This window comes from Rhinatrema bivittatum, chromosome 8 (assembly GCF_901001135.1).
Source record: "Rhinatrema bivittatum chromosome 8, aRhiBiv1.1, whole genome shotgun sequence".
Taxonomy (NCBI): Eukaryota; Metazoa; Chordata; class Amphibia; order Gymnophiona; family Rhinatrematidae; genus Rhinatrema; species Rhinatrema bivittatum.
In genome coordinates this window covers 160193223-160220329 of record NC_042622.1, presented here as the reverse complement: position 1 = coordinate 160220329, position 27107 = coordinate 160193223, and the positions used below count along the sequence as shown (strand labels likewise).

Genomic DNA, 27107 nt, shown 5'->3' with positions numbered 1-27107 from the left:
CAGGGATTTTTTTTTTTACTTAAGCAGGAAGCACAAGTAAAAACTCACAATCTCCAAGAAGAAGAAGAAGAAAAAAAACCTGCTTGCAGAGTTTTTCTTGCCTGGGGCCTTCTGACTTTAATTTCTACTACAGCAGGCCCCAGGGGGCTAGCCCCATCTGGGTAGTCAGGGATCAGGTAGTAAGTTTGGGCCAGTCAGGTTGGCAGCTAGTTTTTGTTTTCTCTGCCTCTTGTGAGCTATCTGTTTGGGAGCTGGCCCTAAAGGGAGATAAAATGGAACAGGTAATACAGGTCCTGGCCACAGGACAGTAACAGCTGCAAAATGCTGTACAACACAAACAGATTATCAGCACCAGCTACAAAGCCAATTAACGCAACAAGGCACAGTCTTAGCTAGCTGAGGCCCTGCAATAGTCTATGTCCAGAATACCTCAGGCACCTTCACCTTCGCATATCCTGTTTAAGATGAAAGGTGATGAGGACCCGAAGGCCTTTCTAAAGAACTCTGAACGGACCACCCACCTAGTGGCCTGCTGGAGACCAGCTGGATGACTTAATTGGCTAATTTGCTTACTGGCAGGAGTCAAGCGAGCATTCCAGGCCTCCAATCTAGATGGGAGGGCTTACTATGAGGATGTCAAGGCCACTATTCTACAGAGAGCTGGGAACTCCCCAGAATACCATTGGCAACAGTTCTGATGGGCGGCCCTATAGCCCAGGGAGAGCCCCAGAAACATTTTTCATCATTTGAAAGATGCCAGCTGGAAGTTGCTCCAACTATAGGCAAGGTCGGGAATGAATATGGCTCACCAAATACTCCTGAGCAGTTCCTAAGACAGTCTGGACTAGTCCATGTGGAACTGGGTCTGTTGACATACCAGGCTCACTCTGGCGAGAACCCTGGAAGTGGCAAAAGCCTGCCACCAATACAGTTAATACCCGCAAGCATAAGAGGCTTAGAGGGACAACCTGTACCAATTCCCTGCATGGTACAGAGAATAGAGAACCTCAGCAATGAACCTCCAAGATAGGAGGGCTTGGACTCTGTATCCGGTTTCCAGACACCCATATTGTGCACAGAAAAGACAATTGGCAAGGGACTGTCGGTATGGCCAGAGTGAACTGAACGAGGTCCGGAAGCAAGAAACCTTAAGAAATTTAGGTTTTCTTTAAAAAGCTTCCTCCTTCAATGGTCCTAGAGCGAGTTCTGAATATTTGATGCTGGTAATACTATATGTCATGCTGTTTATTTTTTGTTTGTATATGATATAATTTTTTGTATGTTTTATTGTAAATCACTTAGGATAAAAGAACTTGTGTGTTAAGCGATTAATACATGAAATGAAACCTATGGATGTTGACCTGGTGACCCAGCCAACGTCAGAAGAAGAATTCCATATACTTAAAAACGAAAGTAGCGATGATCTGCAACCTTGGAAAAAAAAAAAAAAAAAGGTGAATCCTGAGAGGCAGGAACAACCCAAAAACGGGGCCTTGCAGACCCTCTCTTTTTGTGCCCTTTGTATGGAGAATGGGCATGAAGAAGACCATTGTCCATTCAGGCAGTCGAAATCAAAGAGTCTTTAAATGAACCTGGTAGGGCACAAACCCCATCGGCTCTAAGGGAGTGTTCTTTCTGTAAAACAGAAGGTCATGCAAAGGAACAATGTCCTTGGTTTGATGACCTGAAGTACAAGCGCCAGTTAACAGAACAATGTGAGAAGGAGCAAAGCTGCAATTTTGTGGGTGTCCCGTGTGCAAGACTAAAGGACTTTATAATTCAAGTGGAACAAGAGGAAGCCTCTACCCAGGCCTTGGTAGATTCTGGCCTTAGCAAAACACTCATTTGCCACAACTTACTATTTCAAAGACATATTAATGATAAGAAAACAGAGCTAGTAACATATATACATGGGGTCGAACAGAAGTGTTCAACTCCCCATGTGCTCTTGATGACCGCCGCAGGACCCCCTCAGCTTGGCCGGATATGACCAAGCTGAGAGGGAAGATATGTGACGGCATGTACTGACAACTCCCTCATTCTAACTTAAGGTTCAAGGTTTTATCCCAGTCCTTCCTTAAGGCAGAATGCCGCAAGGGATTTTGGGTGAAAGGAGATTCCTTTCATTCTACCATACGAACCCAGGCCTAGAGAAGATTGAGTAGGCCTCAGAGAGATAGTAGGATCTTACGATACACCTGGATGGAGTATGTTTATTTGATAGTTGGGCCTGATGTAAGCAGAGCTATTTTGTTTTCTGTATCTTTGAAGCGCGGTAAATAAATATTTGCCCCAGAATTAAGCTGGTCCAGTCTTATTGTATTCCTTAATTAATCTTGCAGCCACAACAGGCCCGAATAAGCTACAGTCATGTTTTAGCAGAATTTGGATATGTGTAGAGAAGGAGAGAGAGAGAGGAGTCAGACGACTCCAAGTTTATAGGCTGAGGGGACTGGCAGGATGACTGTGATATCCATAGAAATACAGAAAGGAGGAAGAGGGGAGGTGGGCTTGGTGTGAAAGATAAGGAGCTTAGACTTAGACATATTGAGTTCAAACTTTCATGGTCTTTTTCAACTTGGCGTTTGGCAGACTGACTTCTCCAGGTGAGTGGACACAGCAGCAAGCTAGAGGTGGGACTAAGCGTGACTGGGACAGACTGGGCATAATGGGGGATGGAAGTGAGTGTACCTGGAACAGACTGGGTCATACTGAAAGGGTGGAAGTGTTACTGGAACAGACTGGGCCATACTGGGAGTGTTGGAAAATCAAACTTGATGTGGTTAGTGCAGTTAGTATAGCTGTGTTTAAAAAAGGATTGGATTGGCCACTGTTGGAAACAGGATGCTGGGCTTGATGGACCCTTGGTCTGACCCAGTATGGCATATTCTTATGTTCTTACCTACGCTATGCAGATTGTGACAAATTTTCCTAACCACGCCTGGTTTTTTTGGGTTTTTTTTTTTTTTTTTTTAATCGCAGCCACTAACGTGCTATATTCCTGCGATAAATATAGCATTTTGATGAATCTAGGCCTAAGTTTGTACCTGAGGCAATGGAGGACTCCTTGTGACTTATCCAAAGTCACAAGAAGCAGCAGTGGTTAACCTGGTTTGCTGGTTACCCTGGTTTGCAGCCTGCTGCTCTAACCACTAAGCTACTCCTTCTCTCCCTATCGCCTGCCTCTTACACTTCCCCAGCATCTGGCCCCTGGAAATGTGGGAGGATGGTGAATGGTGGGAGTTTGTATGTCTGGCACACTCTGTTAGGGCTGGTGCAAGGATATTGGAAGCCCTAGATGAACCTTACAGTCTTTTGTTCTCCCCTCTCCACACAATAAAAAATTATGCTCTATTTTCAATTTTAAAATTTTATAACCACTTCCCCAACTAAAAAGGGAGATTTTATAAGGAAAAGGGACATTCAAAATACAATTTACAACATGTATATTATATTTACATGCACTGCAAGAAAGACACTTTCAATAATAGTAGTGTAATAAGCTTAATAAATTGCAGTTTACTGGATCCCATATGATATTAGGCCTATGGTAAAGTGCACTGGTTGAGAACTTGGCTCAGAGAATGCTATGAATAAACCGAACTACAATTCCAATATAGTAAGTCTTTCATATCATACCTGCCAGCACTCAAACAGTAATAACCCTATGTATAAAAAAGCAAAACTGCAACTATTGCATCAGGCCCTAAACACCAATACACCTCTTACAGGAAAACAGAACAACCCAGGCTGTTGTAAATCCCTACATAGAAACTACATGCTAGCAGAATACCTCACTTCAGTCACACATGCAGAACATAGATAGACCCTCACCCAATACAGAATAAAGAGACTATAAAATATTAAAGGTGCAGACAAAAACTGAACTAGAAATTACAAGCCGCCAAATCTGTATACAATGCAAACATTGAATGCAATCAAGAAATATAACATTATCTAAACCAATAAAAAGAATGTCAAATCAGTTGATGAACAAATCATTATCCAATAATTAAACACATATACAAAAATGTTTAAAAAATGATCAAACACCAATAAAATATTTCAAAACAGCAGACACATCACATCCAATAATTAAAATTGCTTTGAAGTGCCTGAAAAAGCAGAATATAAATCAAATAAAGTATACTTAAATAAATAAATAAATAAATAAATAAATAAAACTAGTCCAGATTTAAAAAAAACTCTCTCATTCTCCATACCTGGGAACTTTAGATTTCCAGTTAGCCTGAGATTCTTGAAGATTGGAGGAGGGTGCAAAAACTTTCACCTCTCTCTCTCTCTCACACACATACACACACACGGATAGCAACTCTCACATGCACATACTTTCTTACACATACTTTCTTACACATACACATATAGGCTTCTCTCTCTCACTCACACACACACATACATACATACAGGCACTCTTCACTGATACACAGGCACCCTTTCACAGTCTTTCTGAAAGTTTCTCACGCACACAAGTGCTTAATGTCACACAGCCATTCTCTCACTCTTACACACTGCATTTCTTCATTGGCCACCGGCTGCAGGGGAAATGCCTGCAGCACAGCGGGGATCCACTTCTGCCGTCAGCTGCAGAGAAAATGCCAGAGGCCTGCTGGATCTTCATACTGCTATTGGGGAGTGGGAACCTTACCAACAAGTCACCTTGCAGTGCCACCACAAGGCCTTCTCTAGTGCTGGTAAGGTGTGGGAACCCCGCCAGGACGTCATCTCACAGTGCCACCATGGGGCCTTCTATAGTGCTGGTGAAGAGTAGGAAATCTGCCAGCTCATCATTTCACAGCACTGCGGATTTCCTGCCAGCAGGATGTGGGAACCCCATTGGCGTTAGAAATCAAAAGGCATAGTGGGGCGGCCACTGCAGGGTTTTTTTGGGGGGTGACGCTTGCTGCTTCCAAAATTTTGCCATCTGAAGTGGCCGTCTCACCCTACTTTATTATAGAACCACCCCTGGACATACGTGCACAAGTTCACCCACATATCAGGTGGGTAGTTTTGTAAAATGCCAATTTTGTGGGTAAAGGACTGTTTTACCCATAGAAATAGCTTTGAAAATTACTCAATCAAATAAAAAAGAACAGTCCCTTGTTTTAACAAGTATGGCAAAATTATCAAATTAATTTCTTCAAAAGCTCAGAGGACAAATCTATGTTCATAGTATCATCATGTCTTCTTCAAAAAGATTTTTGTTTGTGCTGTCATAGTAGTTAACAGAGCACCTTATATATAAGCCTTATACAAGCTCTCTGGTCCACAATATAAACAAAGGCACATGTATGTTGTGATCTCAATATATGTATTGAATTTTTAGACTGCAAGTAAAATTTAAAAGAACTATTATATAGTATAAATAATACCAAGAAGATAAAGTGCCAACCCTAGGACTATTTATATTATAAGATATGCAAAACAATGTCTTACCTTTCACTTAATTCATAAGGCAGGCTGGCTTCTGAACCTGATGATAATTCATCTATAAAATAACAAATGTATTTTTAAAAAGCAGCAGTTGGCCCAAAATGATAATAGTGACACTATTTCCATTACATATAATAAGTGCAGAATAATGAATCTCATTTACAGGCCAATGGAATAAGGTGCATTCAAGTAGAACACAGTTTCACCTGTAGCTGTGTGAACATTTTGTGCACGTAAACCTTACTCCAGATGTAGCAAAGAGATTTATGCGCACAAAATGTGTGTGTAAAACTGTGTGTCCTGCTTAACGCCCTCACATGGAAATCCCATATAAATCAGGTCATTCAGCATTACCCCGTAAGACAGAAAAGTGCTCTGGATTAACACAAATTTTTCTTAGTGCTGGAAACTTTATTCCTGATCAGAGATGGAGTAAAGAGACATGCACAACGTTGCCTGCCGCTTTACCAGAAAAGCAGCTTTGTGGACTGTCCTAAAAAAAAAAAAAAAAAAAAAGAAGATGGTACTTTCATTTTTACTGGTGTGATCACAGGCCACCAACTTAAACAGAAAGACTGGACAAAGAACTCAAGAAAGATATCCAAAAGGTGGGAAAGAAGGGTAAAATGTTGCTCATTGGAGATTTTAATCTGCCAGATGTGGATTGGAGTATCCCTTCTGCGAAATCTATGAGAAGTAGAGAGAGAGTGGATGCCTTTCAAGGGGCTCTGCTAAAACAAATGGTAATGGAACCCACAATAGAGGGTGTGATACTCAATCTAGTGCTCACTAATGGTGATGTCATCTCTAATGTTCAGGTAGGTGCTTACCTGAACATCAGTGATCATCAAACGGTATGGTTTGAGTTTGCAAATAAGATACAGAGAAAACACATGAAGGCCCAAGCTTTGAATCTCAAAAATACAAACTCTGTCGAAATGGGGAGAACTGGAAGGCTAGGAGAAAATGGGTGAGGTAGAACTAGAGTGGGCCAAGTTAAAAGTAGCTATTACAAAGGCAACAACTCTATATGTTATAAAAGTAGACAAGAGTAAGAGGAATAAGAAACCTATCTGGTTCTCTAAGGAAGTGACTGAAAAAATAAAGGCAAAAAGAACAGCATTCAAGAAGTATAAAGGATCCCCCAAAAAAAAGGAAAACAGAGAAGAATATCTGTTTAAACTGAGGAGACAAAGAAAGAATTAAGGACAAGCAAAAGGACAAGCAGAAGAAAAGCTGGCCAAAGAGGTAAAAGCGAGGAGAAAAAACATTTTTCAGATATATCAGTGAAAGAAGGGAGGTCAGAGTAGTATAGTGAAATTGAAAGGTGACAAGGAGCAATGTGTGGAGAGTAACAAAGAAATGGCAGAATATTAAACAAATACATCAGTTTGGTATTCACTAAAGACGACCCTGGAGAAGGCCCATTGCTGATGAACAAGACCGTAGATGGGGATGGAGTAAACGAAACTACATCTACAGAAGAGAATGTATGGTAGGAGCTAAGCAAACTGAAAATGGACAAGGACATGGGGCGAGATGAGATACACCCTAGGATACTGAGAGGGATCAGAGGTTAGCTGGTGGGTCCGGTGAAGGATCTGTTCAATAGATCCCTGGAAACGGAAATGGTGCCATGGGATTAGAAAAGAGCGGTGGTGGTCCCGCTTAACAAGAGTAGTAACAGAGAGGAGGAAGGAAACTATAGACTGGTTAGCCTCACCTCGGTAGTAGGAAAATTAATGGACACACTGCAGAAGGAAAGGATAGTGAACTACCTATAATCCAGTGGGTTGCTGGACTCAATGCAGCATGGACTCACCAGAGGAAGGTCCTGCCAGACAAACCTGAGTGATTTCTTTTGATTGGGTTACTAGGGAATTGGTAAAGGAAGAGTACTAGATGCATATTCAGCGTTGCTCTCTACTTCAATGGCAGGGGGAAATGTGGAAAAGAGAATTTACATTCAAACAACATTCAACAAGGCATTGATCTGTGCAGTCTGGGTAAACAAGCATTGGAGTAACTTGCTTGATGCGGCGGTTACTACCCTTAACCATTAAGCCTTACGATTCACATTTGCTGCAACTCTAACATTACTCTCTGCATCAACGGCAGGGGGTGGCAGGAAATTTGAATCAAACAGTTACTAACAAGGGCCCTGAACTTGGTGGTCGGTGAAACAGATAAGTATGGGAAAATAAGTGTGTGAGCTTGCTGGGCAGACTGGATGGGCTGTTTGGTCTTTTTCTGCTGTCATTTCTATGTTTCTATGTGATCTACTTGGATTTCAGCAAAGCTTTTGATATGGTCCTGCATAGGAAGCTTGTGAATAAAATGAGAAGTTTGGGAGTGAGCGCCATGGTGGAGGCGTGGATTACAAACTAGTTGACTGATATGAAACCGAGAGTAATGGTAAATAGAATCCTCTGAAGAGAGAACTGTGTTACTTGGAGTACAACAGGGATCGGTGTTGGGACTGATTCTATTCAATATCTTTGTGAGTGACACTGCAGAAGTGATAGAAGGTAAAATTTGCCTATTTATGGATGATACTAAGATCTGCAATAGAGTGGACATGTCTGAAGGAGTAGAGAGAATGAAAAGTGATTCAAGAAAGCTGGAAGAGTGTTCAGCTGGGATTCAATGCCAAGAAGTGCAGAGTCATGCATCTGGGGTGCGGCAATCCAAAAGAATTGTATGTGATGGGGGATGTAAGACTGATGTGCATGGACCAGGACTGAGATCTTGGGGTAGTAGTGTCTGGAGATCTGAAGATGGTGGGACCATGTGACAAGGCAATAGCTAAAGCCAAAAGAATGCTGAGTTGCATAGAGAGAGGAATAACCACTAAGAAAAAGGATGTGATAATGCCCTTGTACAGGTCTCATTTGCACTACTGTGTTCAGTACTGGAGTCCGTATCTGAAGGAGGATAAAGACAGGATGAGGGCGGTCCAGAGAAGAATAACCAAAATGGTGTAGGGACTGTATCACAAGACCTATGAGGAGAGCCTGAAGTATCTGAATATATAGAGCCTGGAAGAGAGAAGGTGCAGGGGAGATATGATACAAACCTTAAGATACCTGAAAGGTTCAATGATGCACAATCGTCAAACCTTTTCAAGTGAAAAGAAATCAGTAGAACAGGAGGTCATGAAATGAAACTTCAGGGAGGACGACTCAGAGCCAACATCAGGAAATATTTCTTCATGGAAAAGGTGGTGGATGCCTGGAATGCCCTTCTGGAGAAGGTGAAGATGAAAACAGTGAAAGAATTCAAAGGGGCATGGGATATACAATGAGTATCCCTAAGAACTAGAAAATGGAAATGAAGAAAAGAGTACATGGGAGTAACTTGCTGTTATGGCAGTTACTACCCTTAACCAAAAAGCCTACATTCTGTTAATGCAACTCCATCAGTGCTCTCTGTTTCTATGGCAGGGGAAAAGGGGAAAGGGATTCAGACAGCAACTGAGAGCCCCGACTTTTATGGTCTGGGGAAACAAATAAGCATGGGGATAACTTGCTGGTGCAGCGGTTACTACCCTTAACCAATAAGCCTACATACTGTTAACACAACTCAATCACTGGGAGCACTGAGAGGATCACCTTGCTGGTGGCTGAAAGGAATCAGTAAGTTTTTGCTTGGGAAATTTTCTTTTTTAAAAGTATTGGGGCGAAGTTAACTATTTGTGAATATTATTTAGTGTGTTTTTGCTTTTAATAGTCAGTAAGGCAGCTAATAAGCAAGAGTGTTTGTATATTTAAAAAAAAAAAAAAAAAAGTAGGCAGAAGCTAGAAATAAGCTAGGAGCAGTGTATACCTAGGTTAAAAAGGTTGAAAAGTTCAGTTCAGTTCAGAGTGCCTCAGGGATCTGTATTGGGACTCGTACGTTTTGATATATTTATAAATGATCTGGAAAGAAATACAAGTGAGGTAATCAAATTTGCAGATGATACAAGATTGTGATAAATTGCAGGAAGAACTTGTGAGACTGGAAAATTGGGCATCGAAACAGCAGATGAAATTTAATGTGGATAAGAGCAAGATGATGTATATAGGGAAAAATAACCCATGCTATAGTTACACAATGTTAGGTTCCATATTAGGAGATACCACCCAAGAAAGAGCTATAGGCGTCATAGTGGATAACACATTGAAATCATCAGTACAGTGTGCTACGGCAGTCAAAAAAGCAAACAATGTTGGGAATTATTAGAAAGGGAATGGTGAATAAAACGGAAAATGTCATGCCTCTGTTTTGCTCCATGGTGAGCTCGCACCTTGAATACTGTGTACAATTCTGGTTGCCGCATCTCAAAAAAGATATAGTTGCAATGGAGAAGGTACAGAGAAGGGCTACCAAAATGATAAGGGGAATGGAACAGCTCCCCTATGAGGAAAGGCTGAAGAGGTTAGGACTTTTCAGCTTGGAGAAGAGATGGCTGAGGGGGGATATGATAGAGGTGTTTAAAATCATGTGAGGTCTAGAACGGGTAAATGTGAATCGGTTATAAGCTCTTTCGGATAATAGAAAGACTAGGGGGCACTCCTTGAAGTTAACATGTGGCACATTTAAAACTAATCGGAGAAAGTTCTTTTTCACTCAATGCACAATTAAACTCTGGAATTTGCTGCCAGAGGGTGTGGTTAGTGCAGTTAGTATAGCTGTGTTTAAAAAAGGATTGGATAAGTTCTTGGAAAAGTCCATTACCTGCTATTAATTAAGTTGACTTAGAAAATAGCCACTGCTATTACTATAAACAGTAACATGGAACAGACTATGGAGTAGATTTTATAAATCTGCGCCCGCGCGTACTTTTGTTCGCGCACCAGGCACAAACAAGAGTACGCGGGATTTTAATAGATACACGCATAGCCGCACGTATCCATTAAAATCCAGGGTCGGCGTGCGCAAGGCTGCTCCAAATCGGCAGCCTGCGTGCGCCGAGCCACGCAGCCTGCCTCTGTTCCCTCCAAGGCCGCTCCGAAATCGGAGCGGCCACGGAGGGAACTTTCCTTCTGCCTCCTCCCACCTTCCCCTCCCTTCCCCTACCTAACCCATCCCCCCCAGCCCTATCTAAATCCCCCCCACCTCTTGTTGTACAAGTTACGCTTGCCCGAAGCAGCCGTAACTTGCGCGCGCCAGGTTGGCTGCCGGCGCACGATTCCCAGGCCTGGGAGACGTTTCGGAGGCCTCGGCCAAGCCCCCGAAACGCCCCTGGGCCAGAACCACACCCTTGGCCCCGCCCCCATATGACGCGCCGCGACATGCCCCCCCCCAGGAAAGCCCCGGGACTTACACACGTCCCGGGGCTTGCGCGCGCTGCCGAGCCTACTCAACATAGGCTCGGCGCACGCAGGGGGTACTTCGGCCAGGTTTTCAGGGGGTAGGCACATACCCCTTTGAAAATCTGGCCCTTAGGTTTTGGTTACTTGCCAGGTTCTTATGGCCTGGATTGGCCACTGTTGGAAACAGGATGCTGGGCTTGATGGACCCTTGGTCTGACCCAGTATGGCATGTTCTTGTATTCTTATTGCTCTCTGCTTCAATGGCAAGGGGTAACAGGGAATTGGATTCAGAGAGTAACCGAGGGCCATGACTTTTAAGGTTTGGGATACTGATAAGCATGGGGGTAACCTGCATGGAAGATACGACCATAATTTTTCTGGTCAGACTGGATAGACCATTTGGTCTTTTTTTGCTGTCATTTCTATGTATCTATAAAGCAGTGTTTTCATGCCAGGCCACGGTTCAAAGGAGTCGCTCATGAGAAAAAGGCAGAAAACTGTTTCAAAGAATCCTCTCACTCTTTTTAGCCTCTGCAACGTAATCCCGAAACTCAAAATCAATCCCTTCTGGCAGTAGGATACTACAGGAAAAACACAACCCCAATGCTCTCAAGTTTAAAATGTGCATTGGGGGTGGAAATGGCTTTGAAGTGGGGACACGAGGGATTAAATGTGATCGCCCACTGGAAAATGTGGAGGAGAGTAATGGAGGAAAAAATCTGTCCATGGATCCCCTAACTTCAACACCTAACGGCGCTAAAGGAGGGGTAGTACCTTCAAATCTGAAGATAGATTACTACCCGCAACCAGGAGAAAAAATAGTCAAGAAAGGAAGCTCTCAATTGAAAGACAATTGTGGGGTTACGTTGGAAAATATATGGGAGGATTTAAAAATGTCTATGAATAACTTAGAAGTGAAAATGTCAGAGGTACAAACACAAGGGAAAATATTAGATGAAAAAATAAAGGCAAATTCTGAAAAATGGGAGAGTTTAGGAAAACAGCTTAAACAGGTACAGGAAGTTCAAACAGGACTAATAAAGGGAGAATTAGCAAATTCTAGAAGATTGGAATTGATTGAAAATAATTTACGACAGAATAATCTTAGGATTTTGAATTTTCCTTCAGTTAAACTAATATCCCCTATGGAACAGTTTAAGAGATTTTTAGTTGAAAACTTATTAATTTCCTTGGAAAAAATTCCTATAAAGAAAAAATCATTTATATTGTGAAAAAGAAGGAAAATGTTAATATATTAAATCAATCCCAGCAACTAGATAATCTCACAAATTATTTTGAAGAATCTATGGAAGATCAGGTTGTTTCAAGAGGTACCCTTGTGTGTGAGATTTCAAAAAATAGAAGACAGAGATAATATATTAAAAGTATTTCTTAGAAATAGGGAAAAGCTATATTTATCTGAAAAGATTTGGATGTATCCAGATATTACTAAAAACACCCAAATAAGGAGGAAAAATTTTATACAGATGGGCTCAGAAGTAAAACAGCTAGGGGCCCAGATGACGGTATATTTTCCATGTAAATGTGTCATAAAATATCAAAATGAACGTTATGTATTTTTAGAACCATCAGAGCTTAGAAAATTCTTGGATGTAAGACTGTTAAAATAATACAATTTTCTTTCCAGGTTGGTCACAGGTAGATAGGAAGTGACATTTAAATTCACCTGTTTTCTTCTAAATGTTTCCTAATTGCTCCCATTTTTTTTTAATTGTATCTAGGATCTTTAGATACCTTATAAAAGGCAAATCTTTAGGTTTTGTTACTACTTTGTAAGATTGAATTCTTGTTAGTTGTATTTACTGCCAAATATTGACATGTGTAATTACTGTCAAAGAAGGCTTTGTAAAAATTGCATAAATAAATAATAATAAAAAAAAAATGTGCATCCGCACATTTTAACTCCAAATGCATTCACATAACAGATTATTGTGCTGGGATTTTAAAAAAATGAAAACAACAAAGTAGCTTATGCATTAAGAACCTGCGCTAGGGGGAATCCTGCCTGCTGGACCTGGCAATGCTGACTGGAGGTTCCCGAAGTTGGTCCCACCCTCCCACATCATCTGTGGATTGCCGAGAGCATAAAAGGACAGCAACTGTGGCATGCAGTCACCAGCTTTGAGATGGGCAAAAAGCGCAAAAGTATCATCCAAGTGTTCCCATCTATATCAGAAGATCCTGCTTCTTTAATTCAGACAATGCTGGATTCTTTTATGCAATCCCTGGTAGATCGGGGTCAAGAGAAACTTGGAGCTTTGGCTCCTGCTCCCAATGAAATTGTGATCTCACTCAGCCAGACAGGCCTTCCTCACTGCAGGCTATTTCCTCTTCCTACATGGGGACTGGGGTTCAGTTACAGGGTGCATGTGTTGGGCTTCCCTTTCTTTTCAGAGGGTGAGCCCCCATTAGCAGAAACAATTTCACCTGTTTCTGTTGGAATAAGTATCGAAGGAGGGGTAGCTAGCTCTATCCCCTCTAAGCCTTCAGTTGTCACACTGGACATTATGGACGGTGATAGTTACTTCAGAGAAAAATGTTTCTACAAAAATTGATGAAATATTGGGTTCATTGGGGAGCTTTTCTAAGAAGGTTGAAAAGCAATCTCAGAAGTTTATTGAAAAAGTGTAATTTAAGAGATTTTCATCAGAAATGTGATTTCTTTGCAGAATACTCATCTTTCCTTAATTTAGAAAGCAAATGTTGCTTACCTGTAACAGGTGTTCTCACAGGACAGCAGGATGTTAGTCCTCACATATGGGTGACATCACAGGATGGAGCCCAATCACGGAAAACTTCTGTTAAAGTTTCCAGAACTTTGACTGGCCCCTACTGGGCATGCCCAGCATGGCACTATGCAAAATAGGCTTGGCACGCGCGGGGGGGGGGGGGGGGGGGGGGGGGGGGGGGTTGGGGTAGGTTTTCGGGGGGGTACGCGCGTACCCCTTTGAAAATCTACCCCAATATATAAAACTTAGTAAAAAACAAAACAAAAATACATGAAATTTAGAGGAAGAAAGTCTATATGAATTTCCTCTTACCCCAGAAATGTTCATCAACATCAATTTAGAAAAAAAGGATGGTGGGGAAAGGAAGAGTCTCAACTAATCAAAAAAACCAAAAACGTTTATGTATATTCTCAAGTCATACCTTTTCATTAGATATCTAATTCACATCTTAAAACCATATACTGAAATAGCTTTTGCAATTACAAATACCAATTGTGTATAGAAACATGATGGCAGAAAAAGACCATATGACCTATCTAGTCTGCCCATGTGCTCAACTAATTTAGCTTTATAATTCCCATCATTCTCTCATAGATTTCCTGTATTTATCTCATGCTTTTTTCAATTTAGATTTTGTTTTTGACTCCAGCACCTCCATTGGGAGCCTGCTCCATGCATCCATCACCCTTTCTATAAAGAAATATTTTGTAAGATTACTGTAATAAAATATTTTTACCTTTACATCAGGATATGTTAGAAATGTGAAGTTCCTGGATGGAATAAATGACTGCTTAATGGAGCAATTGGTTCGGGAACCAATGAGAGAGGGAGCTATTTTAGATCTAATTCTTAGTGGAACACAGGATATGGCCACTTTTGTTTCATGCAGTGCCAGCTAATCTCCGAGGTTGGTGGGAACAAGGAACCCACAGACCAAAAATTGCAAAACCTCCTGCATCCATGACACTGATTAACCTGCTACACAGGCCAACTCCAGCTGAATGGTGCTTTCGGGCCCTCCACATGGGCCTGATTATAGTCATGAAAAAGACTATCCCGTGTGTGAAAATACTTTTGCTCATTTCTAATGGGAGTTTGAGGAATCTTGCTTTATGTTCAGTAAGGAGCCTTCTGAATATTGGCCATAAGATGTGTATTATATAATGATTCAAATGATAATGTTTTTGCATACTTATCTGATTATGTGGAAGATGAAATTCTGGGTAATTTCCTAGCCTTACCAAACATCTCAGAGGCCTACCACAATTGTTCTGATGAACAAAATTATTATTTAGATCCCGTCACAGTGGTTGAGTTTATCAGAATGGGGTGTCCAAAACATGGTACAACACCACCAGAAAGTAAAGCACTCTTATGTTCTTTACATAGACAATAGAAAAAAAATAGAATAACACAGTCTATAGTAAATCAGGATTTGACCTCCACACAAGCTATAAAAGCTTATGCATATAAGGGCTAAATTTAACCCTTCCCCGTGCGTAAAATCTGGGGGTCATGCACGCATTTTAGAAGGGGCCCAGCCACGCGTGTAACCCCCGTTACATGTGTAGCTGGGCCTTGTGCGCGCTGCGTTCATTTTAGAAGGGTCACACATGAGCCAGGCTCACAAAAGGGGTGGGGAGGGGCGGTCCAGAGCTGGAGGTGGCCGGTACAGCGGCCATTTGCCGCTGTGCTGGGGGATCACCTGCCGGCACATGCAACTTACAACAGCTCAGGAGATGGCGTAACTTCTTAAACTAAGAAAAAAAATGTAGGATCTTTTAAGGTGTCACGGAGGACAGGGGAAGTGGGAGGGAGTATGGGGAGGGGGCTAGGGAACTGGGGAAGACTGAGATGTGTTGCCGCGCGAATTTTGCAAAACTGTCCCCCCCTTGCGCACGTGGATTACAAAATCTGGCATGCACGTGCATGTGGCCCGCAATTTTATAACATGCGTGCACTGGCACGCGGATTTTCTAAAATTGGCATGCTCATGTGCACGCACCGGGTAGTGCACGCACCTATTAAAATCTACCCCATACTGATTATTATTGTATCATTTTGGAGTACACTTTTTCACATTTTTCTGTTTACAAGTTCCATCACCCTCCCACTTTGACGGCAAGGGGAAAAAAGGGGAGAAAAAGAGGAATTGGATTCAGGTGACAATCAACATGGATCCCGACTTTTACAGTCCAGGGTACTGATACGCAGACATCAAGGAAAAAGCACAGGACTGCTTCTACTTCAGAGTTCAAAAGCAAAGCAGATCAGGCAGCACTGTCTGAATTTTCAAGAAGGCTACTCACCCAGTAAAAATGTACTAGTAGTAATTTTTTATAGGTTTGACAGTTGCTTAGTTTTAATTGTAAATATTACTACCCTAAACATAAAGCTTGAGGGTAACCTGCACGGAGCAGCAGACACTACCATAAAAAGCTTGCTGGGCAGATCAGATGGACTATTTGGTCCTTTTCTGCTATCATTACTATGTTTACATTATAAGAAAAAGCTTTACTGGGAATGTATGGCCTAGGAAATGCAATTCACTTTTAATTACCTAAGATTATAATTATACTGAGATAGAATATTTGCATTCTATAAGTCAGGTAATGATCATGTAATGTTACCATTTTGAAGTTTCTCTTCAAGTGTTTCTAGAATTTGTAGACTTTGATTCAATTGTTCACGGAATTCCTCAGCAACACAGTAATCAATGTCACTGGCCTGCAGCAATTCCTCAAATGCTTTAATAAGGTTCTTCAGGTGCTGATGGTACATGATGCAGATGCTGAAACTTTCTTTCATTTGCCGACGTTGAAATGAAAGTTCTCGAGCTTGGGATTGCACTAAAAAATCATATCTAGAAAAACAAAGATGAATTACTTGTGTATTTTCTGAAAAGTAAATTGTACAGTCTGTGCATTATTCAATGTTCCAATACATGGCATTAGTAATATTTTTCAAGTAACTCCTTGCAGCAGCCACATTTATAAGAGTCACAAATTACATTGTGCTTACTAAAACTAAGTGATGATGCCACATATACTACATAAAGCAATCAGATCTGTGCTATGTAGCTGTTCCAAGAGGCCACAGAGATTTATTATTTAGAATTAGCTCATGCCTTTTCATTGGCAGCTCAAAGTGAGTTACATTCAGGTACAGTACGTATTTCCCTGTGTTTGGTGAAATACACAAGTTGTTGAAGCTACTTCGAATGGCAGAATTTGGTATTGAAAATGTTGTTGACTCACTATGAAGCGTATAGAAAGTCCAGAGAAGAGAGGCAACCCCCTTGTTGTAGTAAGGAAAGCATGGTGCCGAGAGACACCATTTTGAACTTTTCTTTCTGAAGAAATTTGTTGAGATTTGAGGTCCAGGATGGGCGGAGGTCGCCTGTTTTCTTTGAAAGAAGGAAATAGCGGGATTAAAATCCTCTGCCTTGCTGTATCCGGGGAACAGTATCCCGAGCCCTGGTCCTCAGTGGGATGGACCGTTCTGTTCTCTGGCAAGGTTGAAAAATCCAGGAGCCTGCCTGACTGGTGGAGCTGGTGCAATCTGGATATCAGTTGGTCTCACGCGGGAGTGGGAGCAGTAAAAGGTCCTTCTAGCCTCCCTCTTTGCTGTGCAAGAAATGTAGAGAGCTGTCGCAGGGTCTTGCGGTGGTCTTGCAATTGAGCCACTGTCTGCTGGACCTTGTGCACGAAGAGATTATTTGCGGTGCATGGCAGATCAGCTAGTTTATTTATTTATTTTATTTTATTTAACAGCTTTTCTATACCGACATTCGGATGTACATCATATCGGTTTACATCACAACAATAGGTGGAAAGTACAATGAACAGGGTGAGGGGTTTATCTTGGACTTCAGGACATTAATCAGGGGCCGTAATCCAGGTTCACCATCTAGCACTGAGTCCTATTGCTGGCAACGGCAGGATGTTTCGAAGCAATCACATGTTGCTCGAATTTCATGTGGATGGCAGAGAGGTTTCCTTGGTGTTGTGTCAAATATAGCTGGTAAATAGCAATATGTGACACCAATATAGTTCTTGGAAGAAGTTACGACATAGACCCTCCTGAAAACTTCTGGTCCTTTTTAGTGACTAGGTCGAAAGGGATGGTTTCAGACATGTTCTTTACTTAGGTCTCAATGGGATCGGTGCTGAAGTGGGATTAGAGTGCCCATTGCCGTTCGAGGATCCCGGGATAGGTATAGGGGTCCGTGGAGGCTCAGAAGGACAAGTCAGCGTTGATGATTTCAGCTGTCGTTGGTAGGTGCCACAACGAGGTGGTGCCACAACGGTGTGAATATCGATGGTTCTGGTGTTCATAGATTCCGGAAGGCATCGAGAACAGCCTGACAGACGAGGACATCCAGCTCCTCCCTGGAAGCTGGTATAGGTAGCGCAGCTACAGGGGGAGACAGGCTAGGTTTACTGGCACTTCCACATGAATCTGTGGTGGCTCAGTACCCGGCACTGGTGTCGGTGGGGAACGCCTTGGTTCCTCGGGTACAGAGGAGCATGGAGACTCTTGTACCTGGGCCCGCTTCACAATTGGCTCAATGGACATAGATGCCGGTGCAGTATCACTGCCGGCACCGAACGCGGAACCACGTCGGTGCCGGTGACAATGTTTCCCTCAGTGCTCGGCCCAGTCTTTCTCCAGCACCGAGGAAACTGCCACCGATGTCCAGAATGGCACTGGTGACAGATGGTTACTGTGGCAGTGACGATGTTTCCCTCAGTGCTCAGCCCGGTCATTCTCCAGCAGCGAGGAAGATGCCACCAATGTCATGGATGGCGACGATGATGGACGGTCACCGTGCCTCTACTGTTCCTGGCATTGTTTCTCACCCAAGGATTGCACAGGGCTCTGGTTGAGAACCCAAAATATAGAGCATTTTCTTTAGTTGAGGGCATCGATGGTGTCTTCGATAGTATCGAAGGCGTCTTTGATAGTATCGAAGGCATCATCGATGACAGCATCATCGACGGCCCTTGCAACATCGACAGCGACCGCAACGGGAACCGTGGACGTCCAAATCCCTCTAGCCCTGATGGACCCGGTGGGAGATCGCAGCAAGGACACTCGTGAGCATCATGGGGCGGACTGAGTGTGATAGGCATAGGAAGAAAGAGGGCCGCAATCTGGTTGGTAACCTGGGGGAACAGATAGTGAAGTGACAGGAACCAACCGGAGAACAGGGCATAGAATTCACCGAGCGTAGATGAAATGTACGCGAAGGGAGACCCGTGTAGGGAAATTATTTGTGAAGTAAAACTTCAAGTGTTTCCGTGAGGAAAAGTTGTGAGAAAAATCTCAGAGAGCTCCTAAACGCGAGGCAAACTGCAGTGCGGAAAAAAAAGAGACTGAAGGGAGACCCCTGTGGACACAGGGATCATGGCATGCTGGGCATGCTCAGTGTGCCAGTCAAAGTTTCCAGAAACTTTGACAAAAGTGTTCCGTAATAGGGCTCCGCCTGAGGACGTTACCCATATGTGAGGACTACCATCCAGTTGTCCTGGGAGAATGCACCAATTGCACCATGGCAAGCGGAGCTCACACTTACATTGTTCGCAACAATGTAAGGGGTAGAAAAGATACGGTCCCAGCCACTTCCCCCTTTTGGGGCCCACAAAATGGGAATAGTTAGCACCACCAAAGGTTTGTATTTCCATAGTTCACCCACTGTCAACACAGGCACTTACACTATTACCAAAAGGAAAAAATACATTTTCCCCAGCACTATTCATAAGTAATGATCAAAAAATAAAACTTCAGCAAAACTGCATTTCTCTAACATTTAGTTAATTATCTGGCAACACAGTCACTTCCACCAAGGTAAAAAGGAGGACAAAAAACCTTTTCCCCCAGCACCAGTCTTTAATAGCAAGCCCTGGTAAAAACTTCAGCAAAGCTGCAGGCGTTTCACATTTAGTTCAGTTGCTGGCAACACCGTCAATTCCTCTAGCAGTGGGAAATTCTATCTCCCACACTGCCCACAGAAACCCCTTTAGAGTGCTGTTTCCAAGTGCCAGACTCATCAGCTCTAGGTTCAAACAAAAACCCATTTGTTTTGGCCTACCTCCCTTTAGTTTACTCTGGTGTAACCATCGGTTACTCCATTTCACCAGGCACACTTCCTGTCTCCTCCTCCTCCTCTCTACCACTCACCCCAAAAGCATCCTCCTCATTTATTTCCATCGATTCTGGTTCTCTCCACTTTTGGTAATTAACTCCTCCCTCTTTCAATTCATCTTCTTCCCTCCCCGCTGGTTCCCTATGAATCTAGGATCTTTGGGCTTTTATCCCTCCCACCTCCATGTCCATCTGCCTTAGCAAAGGGGAACCTGGGACATCAGTGCTGCTGGATTGTTCCTGATACCTAGGTTTCCTCTGTCAATATCCAAATAACCGAACAGGGACAGCATGATGTTCACCACACTACATCACCATTAAAAATCTTAGAGTCATTGTTGAAGACAGCCAGCCTCCCTATGCTCACTGGATATTGGCTTTTAATCTTGGTCACTCAAAAAAGATAACACCAAAGCTGATGCAGCTTTACCACTGCTGTTAGGGTCACAACCATTGCTTCATGCAGTTTATCCCAGTGTCTTCTTGGAAGAATAGGTGGTTAAGTCATAATTACTGCTCTACGCATGTTACCCCTAAGCTATCCTCATAGCTTGTGGCACCACTAGGTCATGCTTCCACTATCTCTTCACTATTTGCAAGTAAGGATACTCTGTGTTTATCCCATAACTCTTGAAGTAAATTACCATTTTAGATTCCCCCTCCCATTATGGGAGGATATTCTAGGCATCCACCATCCTTTCCATGAAAATATATTTCCTGACATTGTTCTTAAGTCTATTCACTTGGAGCTTCATAGCATGACTTCCTTTTCACTGAAAAATTTACTTTTTATACATTGTAATACCTGAAAAATATTAATACACACAAAGTAGAATATGACAGATACGAATTAAGGCCCAGTTTCAGAACATAAGATATGCCATACTGAGTCATACCAAGGGTCCATCAAGCCCACTGTTTCCAACAGTGGTCAAACCAAGTAAAAAGTACCTGCAAGTACCCAAGCATTAAACAGATACCATGCTACTAACTAATGCTGGCAACAAGCAGTGGCTATTTTCTATTGATTAATAGCAGTTTATGGACTTCTTCTCCAAGAGCTTATCCAAACTTTTTAAAACCCAGCTATACTACCTACCTTAACCACATCCTCTGGCAACGGATTTCAGAGCTTAATTCTGCTTTGAGTGAAAAAGAATTATCTCTGATTTGTTTTAAATGTGCTACTGGCTAACTTCATGGAGTGCCCCCTAGTCCTTGTTATATTTGAAAAAGTAAATAACCGAGTCACAATTACCTATTCAAGTCCTTTTATGATTCTGTAGATTTATTATAAACCCCCTCAACCGCATCTTCTCCAAGCTGAACAGTCCTAACCTCTTTAGCCTAGCCTCATAGGGGAGCCATTCTATGGCCTTTATCCCATGTGTTCTTGAATTCTGTAAGTTTCTGCCTATACAAACTTTCTAAAGGCTGTTCATAGCATCCACTATGCTTTCAGTGAAAGCAAAGTTACTTACCTGTAACAGGTGTTTGCCATAGACAGCAAGACAAATCATCCAAAATGTCATCCAACAGTGCCAATACAGACAATCTCTCTCAAAGCTCATAAACAGAAGCCTTTCTGACCATGCATGGGAATTCCTGCACAAGTTTCCTAGTCTTTTCTCCAGCTGAACTACAACTCTAAGGAGAGTAGGGTAGGGTGTCTACAGAGAAAGCAAATGTTGCTTACCTGATGTAACAGGTGTTCTCACAGGACAGCAGGATGTTAGTCCTCACAAATGGGTGACATCGAGGATGGAGCCCTGTACGGAAAACTTTTCTGTCAAAGTTTCAACAAGCTTTGACTGACACTGGCACACTGGGTGCACTGAGCATGCCCAGCCTGCAATTATCCCTGTGAGCCACAGGTGTCTCCCTCAGTCTCGTCTTATAGCTAAAAAGCGCAAGCAAAACTAAAATAAAAGTATACAGACCCAACTCCGTGGGGTGGCGGGCGGGTTTCGTGAGGACTAACATCCTGCTGTCCTGTGAGAACACCTGTTACATCAGGTAAGCAACATTTGCTTTCTCACAGGACAAGCAGGATGGTAGTCCTCACAAATGGGTGAGTACCGAGCTGAGGATGCCCGGGAATGCACCAGATACACCGCAGATGCGCAAAGGCGTAACGACTGAGGTGGAAATGGGAACGGAGGGCATCCGCAACACCATAATGGGTTCGTGGAAGGATGTTGGGTAGTGAATTGAAAAAAGTAAGAGTAGGCGGACTGGCCAAACATGGAGCATGCCGGCTAGTCAAATGTAAGCAATAATAGGCTGCGAAGGTATGGAGAGGACTCCAGGCTGCAACCTGATAAAAAGTACAAGCAGCAGTAACCAAAGGGAAGCTGTTAAGGCTAAGACGGACACAACAGTATGTGGATACCCACAGTGTTGTAGTGAAATGTCTGCTTGTTGGTAGGAAAGGAAATATAGACCACTTAATCAGAAGGATTAGGTCTGTGGTGGCCACTGGAAGTAGCAGCTTGACCCTTGCATGAAGGAAAGAGTCAAGTGGAATTCACATGGAATGCAGTGCAATGTAGATAGAATGTAAGCGCAGCATTACTGTCCAGGAATGTGGAAAACCCAGTCCTCTCCCTAGGGGCGAGAGAGAGAGGTTAGGAAAAATTAATAGAGTATTTCCTGAGGAAAGGAGATACAACATCTACCTGAAAAGGATAGAAAGTTGAATGCGTAGAACTACTCAGTGGCAGAGGAACGGAGTCAGGTGAGTATGGAAAGAGTGCATAACTCACGGACCCTGCTGGCAAGAATGACATTAAGAGGGAAAGAAGTTCCCTTGCCAAACTGTGGAAGAGAGGAATGGAAAGGCTCAAACGTAGAATGTATGAGACTTATAAGGAGAATATATATGTTCATTCCGTGATTAGAGAAATAGAGGCGGCTTGATCAGTGGATAATCCATGGTAAGCCGACTCAGAGAGGATTACCGAAAACGGGAACCCAACTCCCAAAACGATACACCTCCTAAGAGAAAGGTGTATCTATGTGGAGGATGTCTGGAGAACAGAATCTGAGGGAGTAAGAAAAAATGGTGGAAAAGTAAAAGGGGTAATACCTCTTTTTTTTTTTTTTTTTTTTAGCGTCAGGAGGTAAAGCCTGCCATATTAAACGGCAAGATTTATGTTTAGAAGGTTTTGTGACGCTACCAGAACCTAAGAACATCAGTAAGTCTATGATTTGGGACTGACTGGTGAGAGAATAAAAGGTTACTGATATGATGGATTGAGAAGTATGGGAAGCATACTGATCTCAGTCAGGGAGTGGGGAAAAGAATACTGAACCCCATCCCAGTTCAACATTAGAAGAATGCTGGCTACGAGAGGCAGCAGAAGAGATATATTGAAGAGGCCTTTGATGGAAGAAAAGGCATCTAAGGGAACGCATAGGAAACATGTGTAGGGAGCAGAACCTGTGCATCGTATGGAATGATGCAGACGCAGAGGAAAGTTTAGTTAAACTCAGCGTTAAAAGATTTGCCCTGTACACATGTAATTGAGACCATTCGAGAGGATAGAACCTACGTGGAGAAGGTCAGATAGAGCGTTCATTAAATCTCTTAGATATGTGGCCCAAGGACGCATGAAGTGAACAAGGGCCAAGGGTAGAGCTGCGCAGCTGTCTAGCAGAGCAGCTAAGAGGTTGTGCGTGCTTATGAGTTGGAAAGCACATTGTCCCTATGCTGTCTGTCTGTATGCACAAAGAATTGTTGCAAAAGCAGTATTGGAAGGCATAAGGGCATAACTCATGGGTGCAACGTCCAGGAAGTTTATGAGAAACTATGCTGGAGTGCAATAGATGCATAATGGGTTGACAGCTTTCAGGAGAAACTTTATAACCCTAAGGAATTGCGAGCATGAGTCGAAGGAGACTAGGTCCTAGTTCGAACTGGGATAAGAATCAGGGACGAAAGCAATGAAACCACTTAGGTCCATTGAGTATAGAATGTCACTGAATATAACCCATAGCAGTTTTGAATTATGAGAAAAATGCATAGTGGGAAGAAACCCCATAGCCCAACCATGAAAAGTTGAAAGGTTGAGGTTATGGAAAATATGCGCAGGGACATATAACAATGTATCAGAATGTCTGTGCGCATGCTGGACAAGAGGGTCTTAAGACTGTGGTGTCCAGAAGTGTTACAGAAGGGATTTATGGCAGTGACAGTAATCCCAGTTAGTAAATGTATAGTGAGTCCTGAAAAAAGTGAGAGCTCCTTGCATGTACTGAAAGTGGTTAGCAGTAGTCTATGCAAGGAAAGTGAATGATGTTACACTCCGCAGAGAAAACAGCATTCACCAACAGTGATGCAAGAGACAGTTCACTTACCGAAGCTGGTGCCGGCGGCAGAGCTTGGGGTTTGTAATGTTGACTCACCATAAAGCACATAGAAACATTAAAATAATGTACTTACTGCAGTATGGAGTGATGGTAACCAAAGATACCATTGTACCTGTGACGTCTAAAGAAAGTTGGATTTTCTTAGGTCCAGGATGTGCGGAGAGTAACTATTTTCTGTTAAAAGAAAGAATAGTGCAATTAAAACTCCCCAACCCCCCTCCCTTCTCCCCTCTGCACTTCGTAGCGCCTGGGGGAGTGTACCGGGACTTTGGTACAAGGTGGGGTGGCCGCTCTGATATCTGACCAGATGGGAGACCAGGAGGTGTCCCAATGGAGGATATCATGTAGGCTCCTGCAGGTGTGTGAGCGGTAAGTGGTACCCGCATTTCTGTATGCTGTACAAGGAGACACTGAGACCTGTGGCCAGGCCTCAAGGTGGACTTGTACATGGGGCAATGGTTGCTGAATCTCATGTTTAGCAGATCAGCCAATGCAGCTGGACCTTGGTTGGGAGGGAACCAAGAGTCAGAGCATTGGTCGGCACAGGGACTTGTTACTGACAAGAGAAGAAGCCCTGCTGCAATCCCAAGAAGATAGAGGGGTTCTCCTGATATTGTGGCTAACATAGCTAACATAGTGATATGTGACACTAATACAGTTCTAAAAGGCACATGACCCAGAACTTTTCGAACCACGGTCCGAATGGGAGAACACAACTCTATGGGAATGCCGCCGAAGCGGGTACTTACCATCCGACGTGGATCGCCGCAAGACGAGCCGGTGAAGATTGTTGACCCCGACGGTCTCCGGAGTCCTCGAGGGTAAGGCCGGGGACGTAAACGTCCATCTCGCTCTGAAACCCGGTATGGTGGCACAGGTACAGAGGAGACAGGCCAGGCGTGAGTGGCGTTTAGACTGCTAAGTGTAACAGATGGCCATAGTCCCACACCACTTGACGGTGGGGCACGCCAGGAACAGAGGAGCCCTAACGGAACTCATGTTCCCTTCCCTCGTCACAGCGGCTCGATGTGTCGTGACGCCAATGCAGAAGCTGTCGGACCTGGATCCGGAAGTTCTGGATCACCAAGGACTGCCAAAACTGTAGGAACAGTGCTGATGGCAGTGGTGATGTCGCTCTGCCCGAGCGTTGTCCAGCCTGGAGAAGGATGGCACCGATGTGCTGGATGGCGTCAGCGGCGGACGATCACGATGTCGGCGATGATGGGTGCCACAGTGCTCGGCCCGGTCTTTCCCCAGCGCCGAGATGGAAGCCCTCGTCGTCCTGGAAGGCGATCGATGACGAACTGTCAGCACGCCTGCTCTGCTCCTGACACAATGGAGTGTCTTAAGCTAATACGGGGCTTAAAAAAGAACCCAAAGCGTGGAGCAATGTGAGGAGGCGAGGGTATTATGTGGCGGTGCTATGTCGGTATTGACGATATTGAAGGCAACCTAAGGGGCTTCGAGGATATCATCAAATGGGTATGAAAAATAGTCGATGACTGGCCAGGAGAATGATGACAGTGACGGGCACTGACAGCAGTGGCATAGGTATCTTTGAAACGATGTGGAATCGAATAATCGAAAAACATTGCCGTTATTGAAAAAGATACCGGCATCGACTGAGTCGAAGTCGAATCAATAGGGCGTCAAGGACACCGAAGGAAAACGGAGGTGTCGAGGGCATCGATGCATGGAGGCGGGCATTTATGCCGTTTGTGGCATGGCCACGGGCATCAACTATAGGGCCACAGACGTTGACGGTATCGATTTGGACAGACTCAGATTTCCAAGTGTACATGGCATCGGTGCCCCAGACACGTGTGTCGGTGGCATCGATATGGACACGTATGGAATCGATGGCATGGATCTCCCAGTCGATGAATTCCATCCCGGCATCAACGCCAGTCCTGGAATCGGCATGGGCATCGATGCCAGCCATAAGGCTGGCATTGGCATCAACGCCCATCCACGGAATCGAGCCGGCATGGATACCCACCGATGGGACCCACCTGGGCATCGAATTTCACCGATGGGAGCAGCCTGGCATCGACTGCCCTCGATGGATGCATTCTAACATAGATGCCCATGGATGAAACACCTGGGCATCGGTGTCCATCGATGCAAAAGGACCCGGCACCGATGCCATCGACGGACGGCCATCCGGCACCGATGCCATCGACGGACAAGCCATCCGGCAACCAATGTCCATCGATGGGGACCATCCGGCACCGATGTCCACCGATGGGGACCATCCGGCATCGATGCCCACCGACGAATCGATGTGGCACCGATGGCCCACCGATGGAAAAGGGCTGGACATCGGTGGGGAGGATGGGGCATCGATGGCATCCCCAAAAGGGGGGGTGGCATCGATTGAAGTGACCCTGGGATCGTTAAAAGTGTCTCGGGCAGCGGTGGCGGCGACCCGAGTATGCATGGCAGTGACTAACAGCGTGTGCGTCAATGGCATGCATCCGGGTAGGGACGGCACCGAGGAAGCCCAGGGAAAAAACAGTGCGTAGGAGGAAAGAGCCTGGTAGCACTGAAAAGCAAAAAACATGGATAAAGGCATCAGGGCACCGTGGGGGGAGGGGCGCTGATGACATATAAAAGCCCAGGGCGGTTAGGAGGGTCCCGGTGTAGCGATAGGGTATCGACTGTGTGAGGGTACCAGGGAACGAAGGACTTGAAGCTACAGAAGTCCTAAAGTTAAGGAAAAAATCCCTACCCCACTAGCATAAGCAAGCAGAGTGTCACAGAGATACTCGCAAGCTGTTTTAAAGCTAACTGAAAAATGGGGGAAGGGAAGGCTTCAGTCAGTTAACAGCCTTAAGATAGTGACAGAAACCGACCGAAAAATAAGAATTAGTACTCACCGAGCGTCGTAAAAACGTACGCGGAGGGAGACCTGTGCAGGGAAAAGTGTTTTTTTGAAGTGAAAAGTTAAGTGTTTCCATGAGGTAATTAGTTAAAAAAATCCTCACAGAGCTCCAACCGCTATGCTGACTGCAGAGCGGAACAAAATAAGACTGAGGGAGACACCTGTGGCTCACAGGGATAATTGCCAGGCTGGGCATGCTCAGTGCACCCA

The 27107-nt window shown here is 43.8% G+C and overlaps 1 protein-coding gene across 1 annotated transcript in view; it reads right to left on the bottom strand.

Moving 5' to 3' along the window:
• Nucleotides 1–16228: 16228 nt before the first annotated feature.
• The window catches only part of LOC115098073 (CDK5 regulatory subunit-associated protein 2-like), a 37524-nt gene continuing 26645 nt past the window's right edge, over nucleotides 16229–27107 (bottom strand). Inside the window, exon 5 of the mRNA XM_029614378.1 lies at nucleotides 16229–16358. Coding sequence (XP_029470238.1) covers nucleotides 16345–16358 — 14 coding nt within the window. The 3' untranslated portion in view covers nucleotides 16229–16344. The remainder of the gene's footprint in view (nucleotides 16359–27107) is intronic.